General features: G+C 36.1%; 1 protein-coding gene and 1 long non-coding RNA gene across 2 annotated transcripts in view; one reads left to right on the top strand and one right to left on the bottom strand.

Annotated features, from left to right (window-relative positions):
• Positions 1-18887, bottom strand: part of LOC136035192 (uncharacterized) — a 181436-nt gene that overhangs the window by 85173 nt on the left and 77376 nt on the right. The window lies entirely within an intron of this gene.
• LOC136035191 (ATP-dependent Clp protease ATP-binding subunit clpX-like, mitochondrial) overlaps positions 1-18887 on the top strand; it is a 50344-nt gene that overhangs the window by 25790 nt on the left and 5667 nt on the right. Inside the window, exons 6-9 of the mRNA XM_065716776.1 lie at positions 3741-3905; positions 6489-6745; positions 9356-9515; positions 17037-17269. Of these exons, the coding sequence (XP_065572848.1) occupies positions 3741-3905; positions 6489-6745; positions 9356-9515; positions 17037-17269 (815 nt within the window). The remainder of the gene's footprint in view (positions 1-3740; positions 3906-6488; positions 6746-9355; positions 9516-17036; positions 17270-18887) is intronic.

Genomic DNA, 18887 nt, shown 5'->3' with positions numbered 1-18887 from the left:
GCTGCAGTGAATTGTAGTAGTTTGGTAAACGTTGTTGAATATGTATAATTGTAAAAAACTGTATTTTTTTTTTATTAATGCTGATTGATTTGAGCTTTTGCTGTGAGCAACTTATTTAATAAGAATGTGCCATTCTAACCTCTCCCTTTTCATTTCACCCTTCTTCATCTCTTCCCTTCTCTAACTTTTATGGTTCTTTCATATTATGCCACACTTTATAGCTTCATGCCCCATATCATAGCTTAAGAATTTACGTGCGTTATGTTATCTTTTGAACAATGCTTCATTCTCAGTTGAAAGTCCTTTTCTATGATGTACAGTATTCGGTTTTGGGTTTTTGACAATGAAAACTCTCAATCATTGTTGCCGACTTCCGCAAGGTTGTCAGGATACTTCATCTTTGCACAGAGGACAGATGCAAATCCCTCCCATTTCGGTGTGGATAGATGGGGTTGGCTTCTTTTTTATCAGACACATTTTAGAGTGTCCATATATATCAAACAGTTCGTGGTAACGAACTGTAGTAAGGAGCGACCCGGCTCAATAGTAACCAAAACTCTAAAAAATGGATTTTGATACCAATAGCTATAACAAAAGAATCGCATTTTAATGCTGGTTTTAAATATATAAGTTTCATCAAGTTTAGTCCTACCCATCAAAAGTTACGAGCCTGAGAAAATTTGCGTTATTTTAGAAAATAGGGGGAAACACCCCCTAAAAGTCATACAATCTTAACGAAAATCACACCATCAGATTCAGCGTATCAGAGAACCCTATTTTAGAAGTTTTGAGCTCCTATCTACAAAAATGTGGAATTTTGCATTTTTTGCCAGAAGACAGATCACGGATGCGTGTTTATTTGTTTTTTTGTTTTTTTTTTTTTTTTTTTTTCTTTTTCCCAGGGGTGATCGTATCGACCCAGTTGTCCTAGAATGTTGCAAGATGGCTCATTCTAACGGAAATGAAAAGTTCTAGTGCCCTTTTTAAGTGACCAAAAAAATTGGAGGGCACCTAGGCCCCCTCCCACGCTAATTATTTTCCCAAAGTCAACGGATCAAAATTCTGAGATAGCCATTTTATTCAGCGTAGTCGAAAAACCTTATAACTATATCTTTGGGGACGACTTACTCCCCCACAGTCCCCGTGGGAGGGGCAACAAGTTACAAACTTTGACCTGTGCTTACATATAGTAATGGTTATTGGGAAGTATACAGGCGTTTTCAGGAGGATTTTTTGGGTTGGGGGGAGGGGTTTAGAAGAGGGGGATATGCTGGGGGAACTTTCCATCGAGAATTTGTCATGGGAGAAGAAAACTTCCATGAAGGGAGAGCAGGATTTACTAGCATTATTTAAAAAAAAAATTAAAAAATAAATGTGAAAAAGCTTTTTCAGCTGGAAGTAAGGAACAGCAATAAAACTTAAAAAAACAGAAATTATTACCCATATGAGGGGCTCACCTCCTTATAATACCTAGCTCTTTACGCTAAAGTATTTTTAGTAATTTCAACTATTTATTCTACGGCGTTTGTGATTCAGGGGTCATTCTTAATGAATTGGGATAACTTTTAAGCTTTAGTGTAAAGAGCGAGGTACTGACGATGGGGCGAATCCCCTCATATATGTAATAAAAACATGAGAATACAAAAGTTCTTTACGTAAGCTAATTTATAAGTTACGTAAATCTTTTACCAATAAAAGATTCGTAAAAAATTAAAAGTTCTAGTTGCCTTTTTAATTAACCAAAAAATCGGAGGGCAACTAGGCTTCGCCCCCCCCTCTTTTTTTCTCAAAATCATTCGATCAAAATTATGAGAAAGCCATTTAGCCCCCCCCCCCCAAAAAAAAATATGCAAATTTCGTTTTGATTATTCCTCTGCGGAGAGCCAAAATCAAAGCATGCATTGATTCAAAAACGTTCAGAAATTAAATAAAAAAAACGAGTTTTTTTAACTGAAAGTAAGGAGCGACATTAAAACTTAAAACGCACAGAAATTACTTCGTATATGAAAGAGGCTGCTTCCTCATCAACGCCCCGCTCTTTACGCTAAAGTTTTTTACTGTTTTAGAAAGAAGAATTGAGAGAAAGAGTCAAACTTTAGCGTAAAGAGCGGGGCGTTGATGAGGAAGCAGCCTCTTTCATATACGAAGTAATTTCTGTGCGTTTTAAGTTTTAATGTCGCTCCTTACTTTCAGTTAAAAAAACTCGTTTTTTTTATTTAATCGTGAACAGATTCGCAAACTCCTTTGTACCATATTTCCTAAGTCTATTTAACAAGTGAATTGAAAGTTTTGCCGTATTTCGCAAGAGTAGCTAACAAGTGACCATTTTGTGATTGTAAAAGTAGCGTATTTTAGCGTTCCTTTTTGGGTGTTACGTTAGCTTTTTCATTAAACGAATCTAAAAACGAATTATTAGTTTTCCTTAGTATATAAATTATAAGTTCTAATTAAGTTTGTAATTTTTTTTTAAACCTAACAGAAAATTGCCCCAAAATTAAAGGTTAAATTTTGTTTGCAATGTATGAAGTACCAGGTAGACTCAAGCTCTACTTAAAACTTTATTATGTCAGCAGAGCAGCAACGAAGTTAAGTTTCTGATAAAATGATGAATAAATTTTGAAGACATTTCCTAGCAAATATTTCCCTACACGGGCTTTCATATCTGATGAGAGCTTGAATCCCTATCTCCATTTTAAATTTTATATCTTTTGAATAGTTTTGGTGATTTTGAAGATTTTAGAAAATAATTATGATGGTTTTATGAATTTTCCTTGGCCTAGTGTGAAACAACTTGCTTATTTGCGGTTAGGCTTAATATAAAGTTTATTAATCGCTTAGCATAAGCGGCATCCATGGTGGGAAAAAAACCAAGCACTCATGTCATTTGGCCATCTACTAAAAGAGGCTCTTCAACCCCGGCCAAACTTGACGAGAGACAAAAATTGTTTGCCTAGTTCTCTTTGTGTAAGGTCGGAGATTGACCCCTTCCCTCCCACCCAATCCTGGTATGCTACCAATATTATGGTTATCTATGCACCTACCCAAAAGGGCCCCTGTATCTCAGCCAAACTTTGCAATGTTATACACGTTTAGTGTCATAATTATGCCTTTTCAGAGGCCAAAATCGATTTGGCTTCTGTGGGATATAAATGACCTCTATGGGACAATTTAACCTCTGTGGGATGGCCAAACTTGTGGGATATAATGGCTAGGTGTGCGCTAGTCGGCACCTAGTTCATCCTCTGTGGGAAGCTGAGTGTAAAGGCATTAAAATTCCTTCTTTAATCTAGTTACTAGGCCGGCTGGTGGAATTGGCTCAACGAAACCAGGTAAAAAGCTACAGTTACGGTATCTCCTAGTCGATAGACTTCTGCTAAGTATTGCTTCATTGACATCCATTCGAATGACCTATTGGGTTTTAGTTAAATCTGGTAGGGATTATCAGCTAGGACTTTTGAGAGTTCGGGTTCAAACAGACAGTGTTCCTTGTGTTGCTCTGTGCGAACGATTACTGGGATATTTCACGGGGCTTGGACATCGGAGTCCAGTTAAAATTAGAAAGTAAAACACCTAGGGGATTTAATTAGAAAACACTAGATGCACTTTTTTTTCCTCTTCTGAATGCCTCTCTTCTTTTGTTTGTTATCCTGTCCATCCCTATATGCCTCCCTCTTTCTCTCTCTCTTCTTTTTTCTCTTTTTAAATCTCCCTTTCTATTGTTCAAATTTTTTTGCATCTAGGAAAGACCTTACTGGCTCAGATAATTGCACAGTGCTTGGATGTGCCTTTTGCGATCTGTGACTGCACGACATTAACTCAGGCAGGTTATGTGGGAGAAGACATAGAAAGTGTCATTGCCAAACTTCTGCAAGATGCAAATTACAACGTTGAAAAGGCCCAGTCAGGTGAGCTATTGCTTTCTATGAATCAGTAAATCAAAATTGACGCACAGAGGGGGTGGGGTGATTATTGTTTTGGGTATTAGATGAAAACTTGAGCTTATACTATTTTGAACGTAAACTATTGATTTTGAACCATAAAGGTGACAGGGAACCCAGGTAGCCCCCCCCCCCCCCTTAGAAGATCTTTGTGTTTCTAATGCATTGCTCAATGATAATTAATTGTTATAAACGGTTGGAATCTGTGATGTATTAGAAATAAATCAATACCTATATTGGGCTCCAGGAACGCAAATATGATTACTATAATAACTTAGTCGATATAAATTAATTAAAGTACCGAGACTAATTAAATAAGTTACTGATTTAAAATAAAGAGTGGTCTTAATGCTGTTCCAAACAATTCTAAACGGCTGCTTATGGCGAAAATAAAAATTAATTTTAATTTAATTTAAATTTGGTAAAATGCTAAAAACGGTATTAAAAAGGCACAACCTTAAGGCATTCATTGAAAATAGCATAATCTATCATGAATAAGAATATTTATTAATCTAAAAAAAAGCCTTGGCATAGAATTCTTGAATGTGACCGCAAATTCATTTTAATAGCAAATTAAAAAAAAAGCCTTCAATAAGACAAAGAATTGAAAAGACAAAGAACTAATACCTTAGCTATTACCAATAAATCTGTAACAAAACGACGTTTAAGGTTAGTAGCCAAAAAAAGCGAGAATTTCATTAGAAAGACGCTTCTTGAATTGCATTTACCTGAATGAATTGCCTCGTTTCCTTCAGTTCTGGTTGAACTTCCTTGAAGTAATGATTCTAGTGCTGTTTTAATGATATTATTTTATTGTAAATGTTGTTTTTATTTTTATATCTGCTTTGTTCAGCACGCCCCTTGAATATAAACCGAAATGTTCATTTGAAATTAAAAATTTCAATGTCTTAGATTAATTCCATATTGTTTTACCTGTTGTTGTTTGTATTCTAGTATAGACTCCAATAATAAAAAATATACCATTTTAGTACGTTCATACTGTAGTAACAGTGGTTGCCATTTTCTTTATTATTTCAAGAATGCCTTGTGAAGATCACTTCTTTCTGTATGCTCGCCTCGACAGATTATAGGTTGGAGATGCTCCATTGTGTATCCCGTCAATAGAACAGCTATTGTGTTTTTTTTTTAATTTTTTTAAGTTAAGTTTTGAAGTTAATTTTTTTTAAGTTTTTTTTTTAAAGTTAAACTTTAACGCAAGATCAACCAATTATTTACTTATTTGTAAACTTACCTTATATGCTGCTGTATTTTAAAGTCTAAAAGCTCATTCATTATCCCTAATCTGTGATAAACCCCACTTAAATATTAACTTAAGTTTTTGTTTTTGATCATTTTTTTCAGATTTTGACTTTTACCTCCTAATAACAATAATGAACTAGGTTTTAATTCTTTAAAGAAATACTTTCTTATCTAGAGGGAACACTTTAAACCAATAGCCCTCCTGCTCTAACCAAGCAAACTAAAGAAGGTGTGAGGAAATGCAGCATCATCCATGAGGCTCAACCTCCGAGTTTTTAGTGGTATTAACCTCTCTTATCTAAGTCAGGGATGTGAATCTCTAGTATTGACTCAATGCTCAAAAAATGAATCAGGGATTTTGCAGGTCCCTGCCCATTTTTGCCAAAATCGTCCAATTCAAATTTTGGGATAGCCATTTTGTTCATCATAGTTGAAAGGCCCAATAATTATGCCTTTGGACACAACAACTCTTTAAACTTTTCTTCTGAATGAGTGAATCTGAAGTAAAGCTGGTATTTATTTAATTCATCTAATGGCACCTTAAGGAAGACAAAAACAGGAAATTTAACCAAACACTTGGAAAACTGTAGGTTCTAGTACTATCTTTGTTCTGTGACTATCTATCTTAGTTCTTCTGCCCCTGGAATGACGCATGGACGGATAATAGATAGACTTATCTATTAAAAAATGAACTAACATCATTTTTATACAATCCTAATAAGAGGGTTAATGCCAGATTTGCCTGTCACTCAATCAGACTATCTGTCTTGGCTTTTTCTATAATTAGCCTGATGACCACAACTATTCGATTTTAATTTAATTAAAATTAATTGAATGAAATTGATGCTAGGTAATTTTTTAATAGATAAGTCTATCTATTATCCGTCCATGGGTCTTTCCTAGGGAAGAAGAACTAAGGTAGATAGTCATAGAATCTATAGTTTTCAAAGTGTTTGGTTAAATGGCATGGGTAAACGGTTGAAGTAATCTCTCTTATTAAGTCTCTCTTATTGGACCTCTTATTGACCTCTTATTATACCTCTTATTGGACCTCTTATTATATAAGTCTCTTATTGGACCAAGCAGCGTGCGTAATTTACGATCCCATCATACAAGTTCTTGCTTTTGAGGTGTTCGTTAATCTGATGTTGTATTTATTTTGATCGGATAAATTCCTCTCTCTCAAAAATTACCCTTGATGTTTTGTGTGTTTTTCTTTTACCGCCCAGCTTGGACAATTCATGCTTCGGTTTTAAATTATGTAATTTTTTTTTCTTCTTCTTTTTCTAGGTATTGTATTTTTGGATGAAGTTGATAAGATAGGAGCAGTCCCTGGCATTCATCAGCTTCGTGACGTGGGTGGTGAGGGTGTACAACAGGGAATGCTGAAACTTCTTGAAGGGACTATTGTTAATGTACCAGAGCGAAATGCTCCGCGCAAACTCCGAGGAGAAACGATTCAAGTGGATACAACAAACATCCTCTTCGTCGCATCTGGGGCTTTCACTGGTCTAGATAGGATTGTCAGTCGCCGGAAGAACGAAAAGGTACATCAATATGATTAATATTGTCTAGATATCATACCTGCAGAGATGAGGAATTATCTGTAGTAGCCTTATTCCTTCTCTTTAGACCATCAAAATAACATTGAAGGTGAATTTTGAAAAAATCTCGGGTCTTTCCTCGTGTCTTCAGTTTTAAAATTTCAACTCATTCGAGAAGGTAGCTTAAGTGTAAAAAACAAAAGATATAACAAGTTTTCAGAGGTCGTCAAGTCTAGACCTATATATCCCAGATGCCCTGTTTGAACAGTTTTTCGTTTCACAAAAGATACCTTTTGAACCTAATTTAAAAAAGAATTTAGAAATTACTAGTTGCAGAAATGTGATTAAATGTTTTCTCCTCCACTTCGTCCTATCCCCAAAAAGATTTGAAAAAAAACAAAACATTCAAGGCTTATTGCGGTTCACCAGTGATGGTGCCTTGACTACTTTTTATTTTTTCTTATTTTTTTTAGGTTCATGGTTAAAAATTTGTTTTTAATTCTACTTCAAAAAGATTTTACGTCCCTCCCCGAAATGTCCATATTTTATTTTTCCCTTTATCCCCTATTTTTCCCATGTTTCCGTTCAAGACACCAGTTTTTGGTGTTGACAAAGTTGATTTATCTATACAAGGTGGAATTCTCCCCGCCCACTCCAATGGAGAGCTCTGCTCTCGTGCTTACGCTCAATTGATCTTGTCCGTCTGCATTTTATGGGCTGTTAGTAACGAAAAAATAGGATTTCAGCTTCAATATACTAAATTATCTATATTTGGTTATGATTTTTAAATCATTTTAGTATCAATGGAAAAAACATTAAATTTTAATTGCTTTTTAGAGTTTTCTCTTAATTTCGGGGTATGCGGCATAGAACAAAATGTTCGGGGGACCGTGTCGCGGTGCATAGTATGAGAACCACTGTTTTTTAGTTAGTACACTGTAGATGGCGTTTAAAAACGTAGTATATTAATGAGAAATCCATGCTGCTATCTCAACAGTCATCACGTAGAGCTATATGATGGAAATTTCAGAAAAAAACTATTGGTTTAGAGGCTACGGGATCATGCCCGCTGTAAATTGTGATGATTTTTATATTTCGTCTGAAGCTCCAGGGTTTTTAAGGGGATTCGATACCTTAAAGTATCACCCCCTCGTCCATTATCTCGTCCATTATAAGCGTTTTTAGTTCTATTATAAACCATATTATAAAAATTATAAACTATTTTGAATCGGTTGGTTGTTCTTGCCATAACTTGTAGAGCTTAGATAAGAGATCTAAAGCAACGACTTAATTATCCTAAGTCTCAATGAAACATCATAATAAAGTTTGTATTGTGTTTCTCGATTAAATAGAGGACAGAATTTTCTTTTTAAGGTTCAGGAAAGGCTAGTCGCCTAAAAATGTTTTTGCATACCTGTTAGGAAAAAGCCCAAAATCAGCTCAAAGAAATGTCATTTGATCAATTTTGTAGCTTTGGGAGTTCTTTTTGGTGCTAACCACTTTGATTGACAACTTTGCCAACACATTTTCGCTGTCATTTCAATCAAATTTCTTGCCAAATCACTGACTCCCAATTGCTTTTAATGATAATCAGTCCCGTGGCAGAATTTGCTAATGGACCGTTCGTCTTTGAGACGTACGGCCGACGTTGAGGCTCACAGAATGATTTTTAAGGTATTTAATTCTCTTAATATGTCTCTCGAATTTTTTTTTACTTCCTACAGAATATAGTGCCCCTCCGAAATAAATAAATTTCGAAACACAAAAACAAAACAAAGCGAAGCATAAATTTGCTAATGGGCCGTTCGTCTTTGAGACGGACAACCGACGTTGCAGAATATAGCGCCCCTCCGAAATAAATTTTTGAGTGCAAGCCTAGTATCTTCCGTAAATGCAACGCCTTGACTTTAAAAGGGTTTGGGTCTCCAAGAAACTAAGGGTGTGTTGCAAAATCTAAGTATCATCAGTGATTAACAATTTTTTGTTATTCCCAGACAACGATAATACAAAATTATAAGCAATTTGCGTTATTGTAAGTGCAGACCAGACGCAGTATTAGCCCCTTTTATGTATTATAAGTATTTCAGGGGGTTAATTAGCTCTTATCTGTCATTTCAGGATGAATGTAATAATTTGTAATTAATGTTTATTGAGTTCTGGAATATACCCTTCATACTATTGTAGAACTTGAAGGTGTATAATTTAGATCCAGAAACCTTTTCAGGGTACCTATAAAGGGATTGATGGGAATTGTATGTAATTTGGCGACCCTCAAGGTCCAAACGGTGGTGCTGATCTCTGTTTCATGGCTCTTTAGCCAGGACGTGCAATGGGAGGTTGGGGGTCAGCCATCCTGTGCGTTCGTGCACCCTTCTTGCTAACATGCCCCAAATTTCTCCAGTTACATTTAGAGCTGGGTCGACTCTGGCACCGCTCAGCACAGTCACGCTACTGACCCCATCCTAAACGAAATAGTTGGCCACACCAAGAATTGAACCCGTACCCCTTGAACAAAGGATTCCCAACCTGTTGATGACTTGTATCTATTGGGATATTACCGTAGAATGGCTCTTAAGGTAGTAGGTTCTGTATTGAAGTATTTTTCTATTTTAGTACCTAGGATTTGGTGCCGGACCCCAAGTATCAGAGGGTCGAAGGGCAGTAACCCAAGCAGGGATGGCTGACCAAGTGGCTACTTCAGATGCAGTGGAAGAAATGAGAGAGAAGGATGCATTTTTGGCAGAAGTGGAAGCACGAGATTTAATTGAATTCGGTAAATACCCAGTGTACTAATATTGTTCTTCAGTTCCATAAGACCATTGGGAAGGTAGGGTAATTGTGGGGTGTTTCTGTTTCGTAACTTCCTTTTTTTCCTTTTTATGTCACTTGGTATTAACCAAGTGACATATAGCAATCGCCAATTCTGTCGGTCGGTCTGTCGGTCCCGGTTTTGCTACTTTAGGCACTTCTAGGTAAGCTAGAACGATGAAATTTGGCAGGCGTATCAGGGACATGACCAGCTTAAATTAGAAATAGTCGTTTTCCCAATTTGACCATCTGGGGGGGAGAGTGGGGGGCCGGTTAATTCGTAAAAAATAGAAAAAACGAAGTATTTTTAACTTATGAGCGGGTGATGGGATCTTAATGAAATTTGATGTTTGGAATGATATTGTGTCTCAGAGTTCTTATTTTAAATCCCGACCGGATCTGATGACATTGGGGGAGTTTTAGGGGGGAACCTAAAATCTTGGAAAACACTTAGAGTGGAGGGATGAAACTAAATGGGAAAAATAAGCACAAGTCCCAGATACATGATTGACATAATCGGAACGGATCCGCTCTCTTTGGGGTAGTTGGGGGGGGGGGGGGGTTATTTCTGAAAAATTAGAAAAAATGAGGTATTTTTAACTTACGAACGAGTGATCGGATCTCAATGAAATTTGATATTTAGAAGGATATCGTGGCTCAGAGCTCTTATTTTAAACCCGACCAGATCTGGTGACATTGGGGGGGAGTTGGGAGGGGGAAATCTAAAACTTGGAAAACGCTTAGAGTGGAGGGATCAGGATGAAACTTGGTGGGAAAAATAATCACAAGTCCTGGATGCATGATTGACATAAACGGAACGGATCCGCTCTCTTTGGGGTAGTTGGGGGAGGGGTTAATTCTGACAAATTAGAAAAAATGAGGTATTTTTAACTTACGAACGGATGATCGGATCTCAATGAAACTTGATAATTAGAAGGATATCGTGTCTCAAAGCAATTATTTTAAATCCTGACCGGATCTGGTGACATTGGGGGAAGTTTGGGGTGGGGGAACCTATAATCATGGAAAACGCTTAGATTAGAGGGATCGGGATGAAACTTGGTGGGGAAAATAATCAGAAGTCTTACATACGTGATTTACATAATTGGAACGGATCCGATCTATTGGGGGGGGGGGGGGTTAATTCTGAAAATAAGAAAAAATGACGTATGTTTAACTTAAGAAGGAGTGATCGGATCTTCATGAAACTTCATATTTAGAAGAACCTCGTAACTCAGATCTCTTATTTCAAATCTCAACCGGATCAAGCGTAATTGGGGGGGGGGGCAGTTGGGGGGGACCGGAAATCTTAGAAAATAATTAAAGCGGTGAGATCAGGATGAAACTGGATGGGAAGAATAGAAACCTGTCTAAGATACGTGACTGACATAACTGTACCGGATCTGCTCTCTTTGGTGGAATTGGGGGGGGGGGGGGGAAGTAATTTTGAAAATTGAGGTATTTGTAACTTACGAAAGGGTGACCAGATCTTAATGAAATTTGATATTTAAAAGGGTCTTGTGCTTTAAAGTTCTAATTTTAAATTCCGACCAGATCTTGTGCCATTGGGGGGAGTCGGAGGGGGAAACCGGAATTTTTGGAAAACGTGAAAATTGGGGTATTTTTATATTACGAACAGATGATCGAATCTTAATGAAATTTGATTTTTAGAAGGAATTCATGTCTCAGAGCTCTTATTTCAAACCCCGACCAGATATATTGGGGGGAGTTGGAGGGGAAAATCTTGGAAAAACACTTGGAGTGGAGGAATCGGGATTAAGCTTGGTGGATAGAATAAACAAATGTCCTTGATACGTGATTGACAGAATCGTACTGGATTCGCTCTCTTTGGGGGGGGGGGGGGGTTCAGTGATTTGGCGAGTTTGGTGCTTCTGGACGTGCTAGGACGATGAAAATTGGTAGGCGTGTCAGGGAGCTGCACAATTTGACTTGATTAAGTCGTTTTCCCAGATTTGACCATCTGGGGGGGGGGGGGGGGCTAAAGGGAGAGGAAAAATTAGAAAAAATTAGGTATTTATAACTTACGAGTGGGTGATCGGATCTTAATGAATTTTGATATTTAGAAGGACATCTTGACTCAGAGCTCTTATTTTAAATCCTGACCGGCATTAAGCCTCTTATTTTCCTTTTTAAATCAATCTATTGATTCATAGAATTTTGTTAGAGCTCATACCAAATGATCTCTTGGCTCTTAGCTCTTCTCGCCTCGTCACAAGTGCCATATGAGTTCTGGTTTTTTAACTTGCCGCTTATGCTTGAGTGTGTAGGATGTGTTTGAATACTTCCGAGTTTGAGGATGTTCTAATTGTGGGTTTCAAAAAGATTTGTTGAATTATGTTATGGTTATTAGGTTGTTTCATGATTTGTTTTGCTTGCCGAATATAGCTGTCATCGTAAAATATTTGGTACTCCTCCCCTCTCCTCTCTAAAAAGCATAAAAAATAGATTTGTTAGTGTGTGGGTGCTTGTTTTAATTCTGGATTATGTGTTAAACCGTCAATTGCTTCTTATTTAATTTGACTTGCACTACTTCTCTCACCGTGTAATTGTTTGTAACTCCCCTCCCAAAAAAAATAATTGTAGATAATTTATTTTGTTGGTTCTGAATAATATGTTTCATGGTTATTGTATTATTTTTTATTCTGTTTTGCTGCAAAGCTTCGCTGTAATCGTGAAGTATTTAGCAATCTCCAGACAAGAAAAAACCAAGAATGTAGATTAATAGTATGCTTTTTATTTTTTATGGCACTTGGTATTAACCAAGTGACATTTAGCAATCGCAAATTCTGTCGGTCTGTCTGTCGGTTTCGGTTTTGCTACTTTAGGCACTCCCAGGTAAGCTAGGACGATAAAATCTGGCAGGCGTATTAGGGATCAGACCAGATTAAATTAGAAATAGTCGTTTTCCCGATTTGACCATCTGGGGCGGGGGAGTGGGTGGTCGGTTAATTCGGAAAAAATAGAAAAAATGAAGTATTTTTAACTTACGAACGGTTGATCAGATCTTAATGAAATTTGATGTTTGGAAGGATATCGTGTCTCAGAGCGGTTATTTTAAATCCCGACAGGATCTGGTGATATTGGGGGGAGTTGGGAGGGAGAAACCTAAAATCTTGGAAAACACTTAGAGTGGAGGGATCGGGATGAAACTTGGCGGAAAAGATAAGCACAAGTCCTAGATACATGATTGACATAACCGGAACGGATCCGCTCTCTTTGGGGTAGTTAGGGGGGGGGCCTGATTCTGAAAAATTAGAAAAAATGAGGTATTTTTAACTTACGATCGGGTGATCGGATCTCAATGAAATATAATATTTAGAAGGATATCGTGTCTCAGAGCTCTTATTTTAAATCCCGACCGGATATGGTGACATTGGGGGAGTTTAGGGGGACCTAAAATCATGGAAAACGCTTAGATTTGAGGGATGGGGATGAAACTTGATGGGAAAAATAAGCAGAAGTCTTAGATACGTTATTGACATAATTGGAACGGATCCGCTCTATGGGGGGGGGGGGATTAATTCGGAAAAATTAAAAAAAATGACGAATTTTCAACTTACAAAGGGGTGATCGGATCTTCATGAAACTTCATATTTAGAAGGACCTCGTAACTCAGATCTTTTATTTTAAATCTCAACCGGATCCAGCATCATTGGGGGGGGGACCGGAAATCTTTTAAAATACTTAAAGAGGAGAAATCAGGATGAAACTGGATGGGAAGAATAAAAACCTGTCTAAGATACATGACTGACATAACCGGACCCGATCTGCTCTCTTTAGTGGAGTTGGGGGGGGGGGAGCTAATTCAGAAAAATGAGGTATTTGTAACTTACGAACGGATGACCAGATCTTAATGAATTTTATATTTAGAAGAATATTGTGCTTTAAAGCTCTAATCTTAGATTCCGACGAGATCCTGTGACATTGGGGGGAGTTGGGAGGGGAAACCGGAATTCTTGGAAAACGTGAAAATTGGGGTATTTTATCTTACGAATAGGTGATCGGATCTTAATGAAACTTGTTTGATATATATAGAAGGATCTTATCTCTCAGATGCTCCATTTTCGACTCAAATTGCATCCGGGGACATAGGGGGCTGGAGGAGGGAAACAGAAATCTTTGAAAACGCTTAGAGTGGAGAGATCGGGATGAAACTTGATGGGAAGAATAAGCACAAGTTTTAGATACGTGATTGACATAATTGGAAGGATCCGTTCTCTTTGGAGGAGCTGGGGGGTGTTAATTTGGAAAAATTAAAAAATTGAGGTATTTTTAACTTAAGAACGGGTGACCAGATCTTAATGAAATTTGATATTTAGAAGGAATTCATGTCTCAGAGATCTTATTTCAAATCCCGACAAGATCTGTTGACATTGGGGGGAGTTGGAGGGGGAAATCTTGGAAAAACACTTGGAGTGGAGGAATCGGGATGAAGCTTGGTGGATAGAATAATCAAATGTCCTGACGTGATTGACGTAACCGTACTGGATTCGCTCTATTTGGGGGAGTTGGGGGGAGGGGTTCAGTGATTTGGCGAGTTTGGTGCTTCTAGATGCACTAGGACGATGAAAATTGGTAGGCGTGTCAGGGAGCTGCACAAATTGACTTGATAAAGTCGTTTTCCTAGATTCAACCATCTGGGGGGCTAAAGGGAGAGGAAAGATTAGAAAAAATGAGGTATTTATAACTTACGAGTGGGTGATGGGATTTTAATGAATTTTGATTTTTAGAAGGACATCGTGACTCAGAGCTCTTATTTTAAATCCTGACCTGGATTAAGCCTCTGATTTTCCTTTTAAATCAATCTATTGATTCTTAGAATTTTGTTAGAGCTCATGCCATATGAGCTCTTGGCTCTTAGCTCTTCTTGCCTCGTCACAAGTGCCATGTGAGCTCTTAGCTCTTGTTCTTCTCTCTTTTTTTTGTTGGTATGTTGAGTATTGTGCTTAGTTGCGAAAGCTAGGTGTCATCATATATTTTTAACGGTCTGGAATCATGTTTGTTGTGTCACAGTCTATAATTTACGGTGGCGGGTAGATTATTTGGATTATTTTACAAGACATGCTTGCATTGGCTTTTAGGATAGGCGAAACAATTATAATGTGCCGCCACGACTTGGTGGCATATCCTCAGGTGACGTGGCGGGTTGATTATTAGGATTAGTGTACACGACACGCTGTCATTGGCTTTTAGGAAAGGCGTAACGATTGTAATGTGCCGTCACGACTAGGTGGTATATCCTCAGGTGACCTAGCGGGTTGATTATTAGGATTAGTTTACAAGACATGCTTGGTTTGGCTTTTATGAAAGCCGAAACAACTATAAATGTGCCGCCACGAGTAGGTGGCATATCCTCAGGTGACTTGGCGGGGTGATTACCAGGATTAGTGTACAAGATACGCTTGCTTTGGCTTTTAGGAAAGGCGAAACAATTGTAATGTGCCGCCACGACTAGGTACCATATCCTCAGGTGACGGTGCAGTTACTGGTGCATATAATAAATTTTGACCTAAAATACAGAATTTCAGCTCGAGTTAACTTTTTTCTTCCAACGGGTATAGACTTAAATGCCTGAATTGGAACCACTTTTTTACTGGACTTTGTCCCAGGGGTAGGTACGGTTTGAGCTTTATTTTGATGTAAGAATTATTAGAAGTAGTTTACAAGACACGCTCGTATTAGTATTTGAATATAGCACCGAAATATAAAATAATTTATCTTCAATTCAATTGTAATTAAAGTTTATGTAATTAATGTCCAAAATATAATCGAAATTTATAAGAATAAGTCAATTGTGTTGATACTAATAACTGAAATAGAAGTACTGAATAGTTGGTTTTTGCTAACTCATAAAGTGGTTGTACCAGGTGGATGATACTTTCAGGACATATTCGGCCCTAATTCGGCCCGGCTCGGAAACTCGTGCTGCAACCCTTTGATACTTCAATGCTTCAAAGGTATGATGAAAATTTGTCCTAATATTAAAAAAAAAAAGTTTGACGCCGAGCTGACCAAAAGTAACTAACAAAAAAAATAAAGAAACAAAAGTAAAAATCATTGCCGAAAAAACGGTCAATAACTAGAAAAGTGAAAATATTTCCCAAGTATTTTGTCTTTATCAAACAAGGAGTCTTTGAAGTTTAATCAGGAGGCTAAGGATTCGATTCGGCTTGTACTAAGTTAAATTAAGTTTTATTTTAGTATATAAGCTATTGCAGCGTATATTGATAAGCTACTTATATTAATTAGGTTTAAAACTAAAGAGCCGTTAGAATTAGCTTAGACAGATAATTTTTACCGTATGTCTGAAAATATTCTCTCTACGCCTAATATTTCTCCTTTTTTACCAGTCTTTACAAATTTGATATTTTAATTGTTATTTGTTTTTTGCGCATTTAATTCAGTTGTATTTTCAAACCTATTCTAAATCGTTGCTTTGTTGAAGTATTTTTGAAATTATATTTATGTATCATATGTATTCCGGGAAAGAAATTAATATTGAGGGAAATAAAGAAACCATTAGAGCTAAAAGAGGGTACTTTGATGGGACTAGTAACGTTTGTAATAAATGGTACCAATATCATTACAAAAATGCTTGTAATAATAAATGTAATAAACGGTAAATGGTAATTGGCTTGTATGTAATAATTATTACCCATATTATTGCAAAAATGTTTGTTATAATAAACGCAATAGATGGTAAATGGTATTTGTAATTGGCTAATCAAAAGTTTGTAATAAATAGTACCCATATTATTACAAAAATGTTTGTTATAATAAATGAAATAAATGGTAACTGATAATTTGTAATTGGCTAATCAAAACTTTGTAATGAATGGTACCCATATTATTACAAAGATGTTCATAAAATAAATGTGGTAAATGGTACCATTGGCTAATCGAAACTTTATTATAAATGGTACCCATATTATTACAAAAATGTTTGCAATAATAAATGTAATAAGTGGTAGTTTGTAATTGATTAATCAAAATTTTGTAATAAATGGTACCGATATTATTACAAAAATGTTTGTGATAATAAATATGATAAAATAGTAAATGGTAATTCCTTATTGGCCAATCAAAACTTTTTAATAAATGATACCCATATTATTGCAAAAATGTTTGTAATAGCAAATGTGGTAAATGGCGCCATCGGCTTATCAAAACTTTATAATAAATGGTACCCATATTATTACAAAAAATGTTTATTATAATAAATCTGGTAAATGGTACCATTGGCTAATCAAAACTTTATGATAAATGTTACCCATGTTATTGCAAAAAAATATTTGTAGTAATAAATGTAATAAACCGTAAATGGCAATTTTAATTGGCTGAACAAAACTTTGTAATAAATGGTTCCCATATTATTACAAAAAAGTTTGTAACAATTAATCTGGTAAATGGTACCATTGGCCAATCAAAACTTTGTAATAAATGGTACCGAACATACTCTTTTCAGGGATGATTCCAGAGTTTTGTGGTCGATTGCCAGTAATCACTGCATTCCACAGTCTGGATGAAGAAATGCTGGTTCGAATTCTAACAGAGCCTAAGAACGCGTTGATTCCTCAGTTCCAAATGCTCTTCGGAATGGACAAAGTGGATTTGACCATAACTGATGACGCTCTCGAAGCTATTGCTAAACAAGCTCTTGAAAAGAAGACTGGGGCTCGTGGCCTTAGATCTATTCTGGTAAGATAATTTTCAGATGTTTTATACAAGAATTACCGATGGATTATTTTTTGTACCCCTTTGACTGTCCGCATTCCAAACAGTAGGCTGTACGAGAAATGTGATTCTATCCCACTTTCAAAGGCTATAATGGTAGAAAAATTGAGATGGTTAGGATACGTTTTGCAGATACGTTTTGACATATTGCCACATATAGGATACATTTGACATATTGATACGTTTGGTACATTCTGACATATAGATATATAGATACACATAGATATATCGATATGACATATAGATAAGTAGATACGTTTTGATATATTGCCAAAGATAGTTCCGTTTGAGCATCCATCTAGGGCTAAACGATAAGCTAGTTGTTCCCGAATGGGATGGAAATTGGTCGTAAGAAAGGATTTTAGGGTAATAGGAATTTCCTTGGATAGCAGAAAAGGAGAGGTTTGGTTAGATTGGGATACAGAAGGGTATAAAGCTGTTTTGGTCTTAGGCAGCTTTTTACCCCAGTGAACTGTTGGTACTTATAGTATCCCAGTAGTTACTATATTTTTCGTTGCTGCTTACTGATCTTTTTGTAATGCTACTTTAGAAGTTGGTGCTGAAGAAGAAAACGGGGGATTTTTTTAATTTTCGCAGGATATATTATATATATATATATATATATATATATATATATATATATATATATATATATATATATATATATATATATATATATATATATATATATATATATATATATATATATATATATATATATATATATATATATATATATATATATATATATATATATATATATATATTCGCCTGTTTGCCTAGACAGTATACATAATTCTATACTTGTATGATCTACGTCCAACTCTTCTAATATGTTTTTCTGACGCTCAATCCTAATGAAATATACCTAAGTATGATAAAAAATATAATACTTTAAAAACAAATTTAGGCTATATATTTGCACATTGGGGGGGTGGGAGCAAAGTATGGCGGGTCTGCATTCCTAATGTGTTAGGTACAACTATTCTGCATATTATGTAGTAAGAATTGTTTTCTAAGTTTAAACTGTCCAATACTTTACCGACAACAACCCCCCCCCCGCCACCCCTAACGTGCAGATTATAGCCCAAATTGTATATTTTCCGTCTAATCTGTCACTCCTATTTGTCTTGTCTCACGCTAAGGTAAAAAAAAACTAACAAAAACACTAATTCTGCAATGGATCAATAATGAATGACTAGAGCGGTAGGGCGTTGATAATACAAGTACCCATAGCTCTTCCTATGATGTTTAGATTATTTGCTAGGTTTTTTTTTTCTTTTTTTTTTATGGTGATACTTTAGAACCTGTTACTAACCAGGAACTTCAGAAAGAGAAATGCTTAAAAAGAAATGACGGCGTAGAACATAGATAGTGGTAAAATAGATAGTGGTAATTTATAAATGCTTAAAAAGAAATGACGGCGTAGAACATAGATAGTGGTAAAATAGTGGTAAAATAGATAGTGGTAATTTATAAATGCTTAAAAAGAAATGACGGCGTAGAACATAGATAGCAGTAAAATAGTGGTAAAATAGATAGTGGTAATTTATAAATGCTTACAAAGAAATGACGGCGTAGA

This window comes from Artemia franciscana, chromosome 14 (genome assembly GCF_032884065.1).
Source record: "Artemia franciscana chromosome 14, ASM3288406v1, whole genome shotgun sequence".
NCBI lineage: Eukaryota > Metazoa > Arthropoda > Branchiopoda > Anostraca > Artemiidae > Artemia > Artemia franciscana.
Note: the sequence above shows the minus strand (reverse complement) of the source record. Positions and strands in the feature narration are given on the sequence as shown.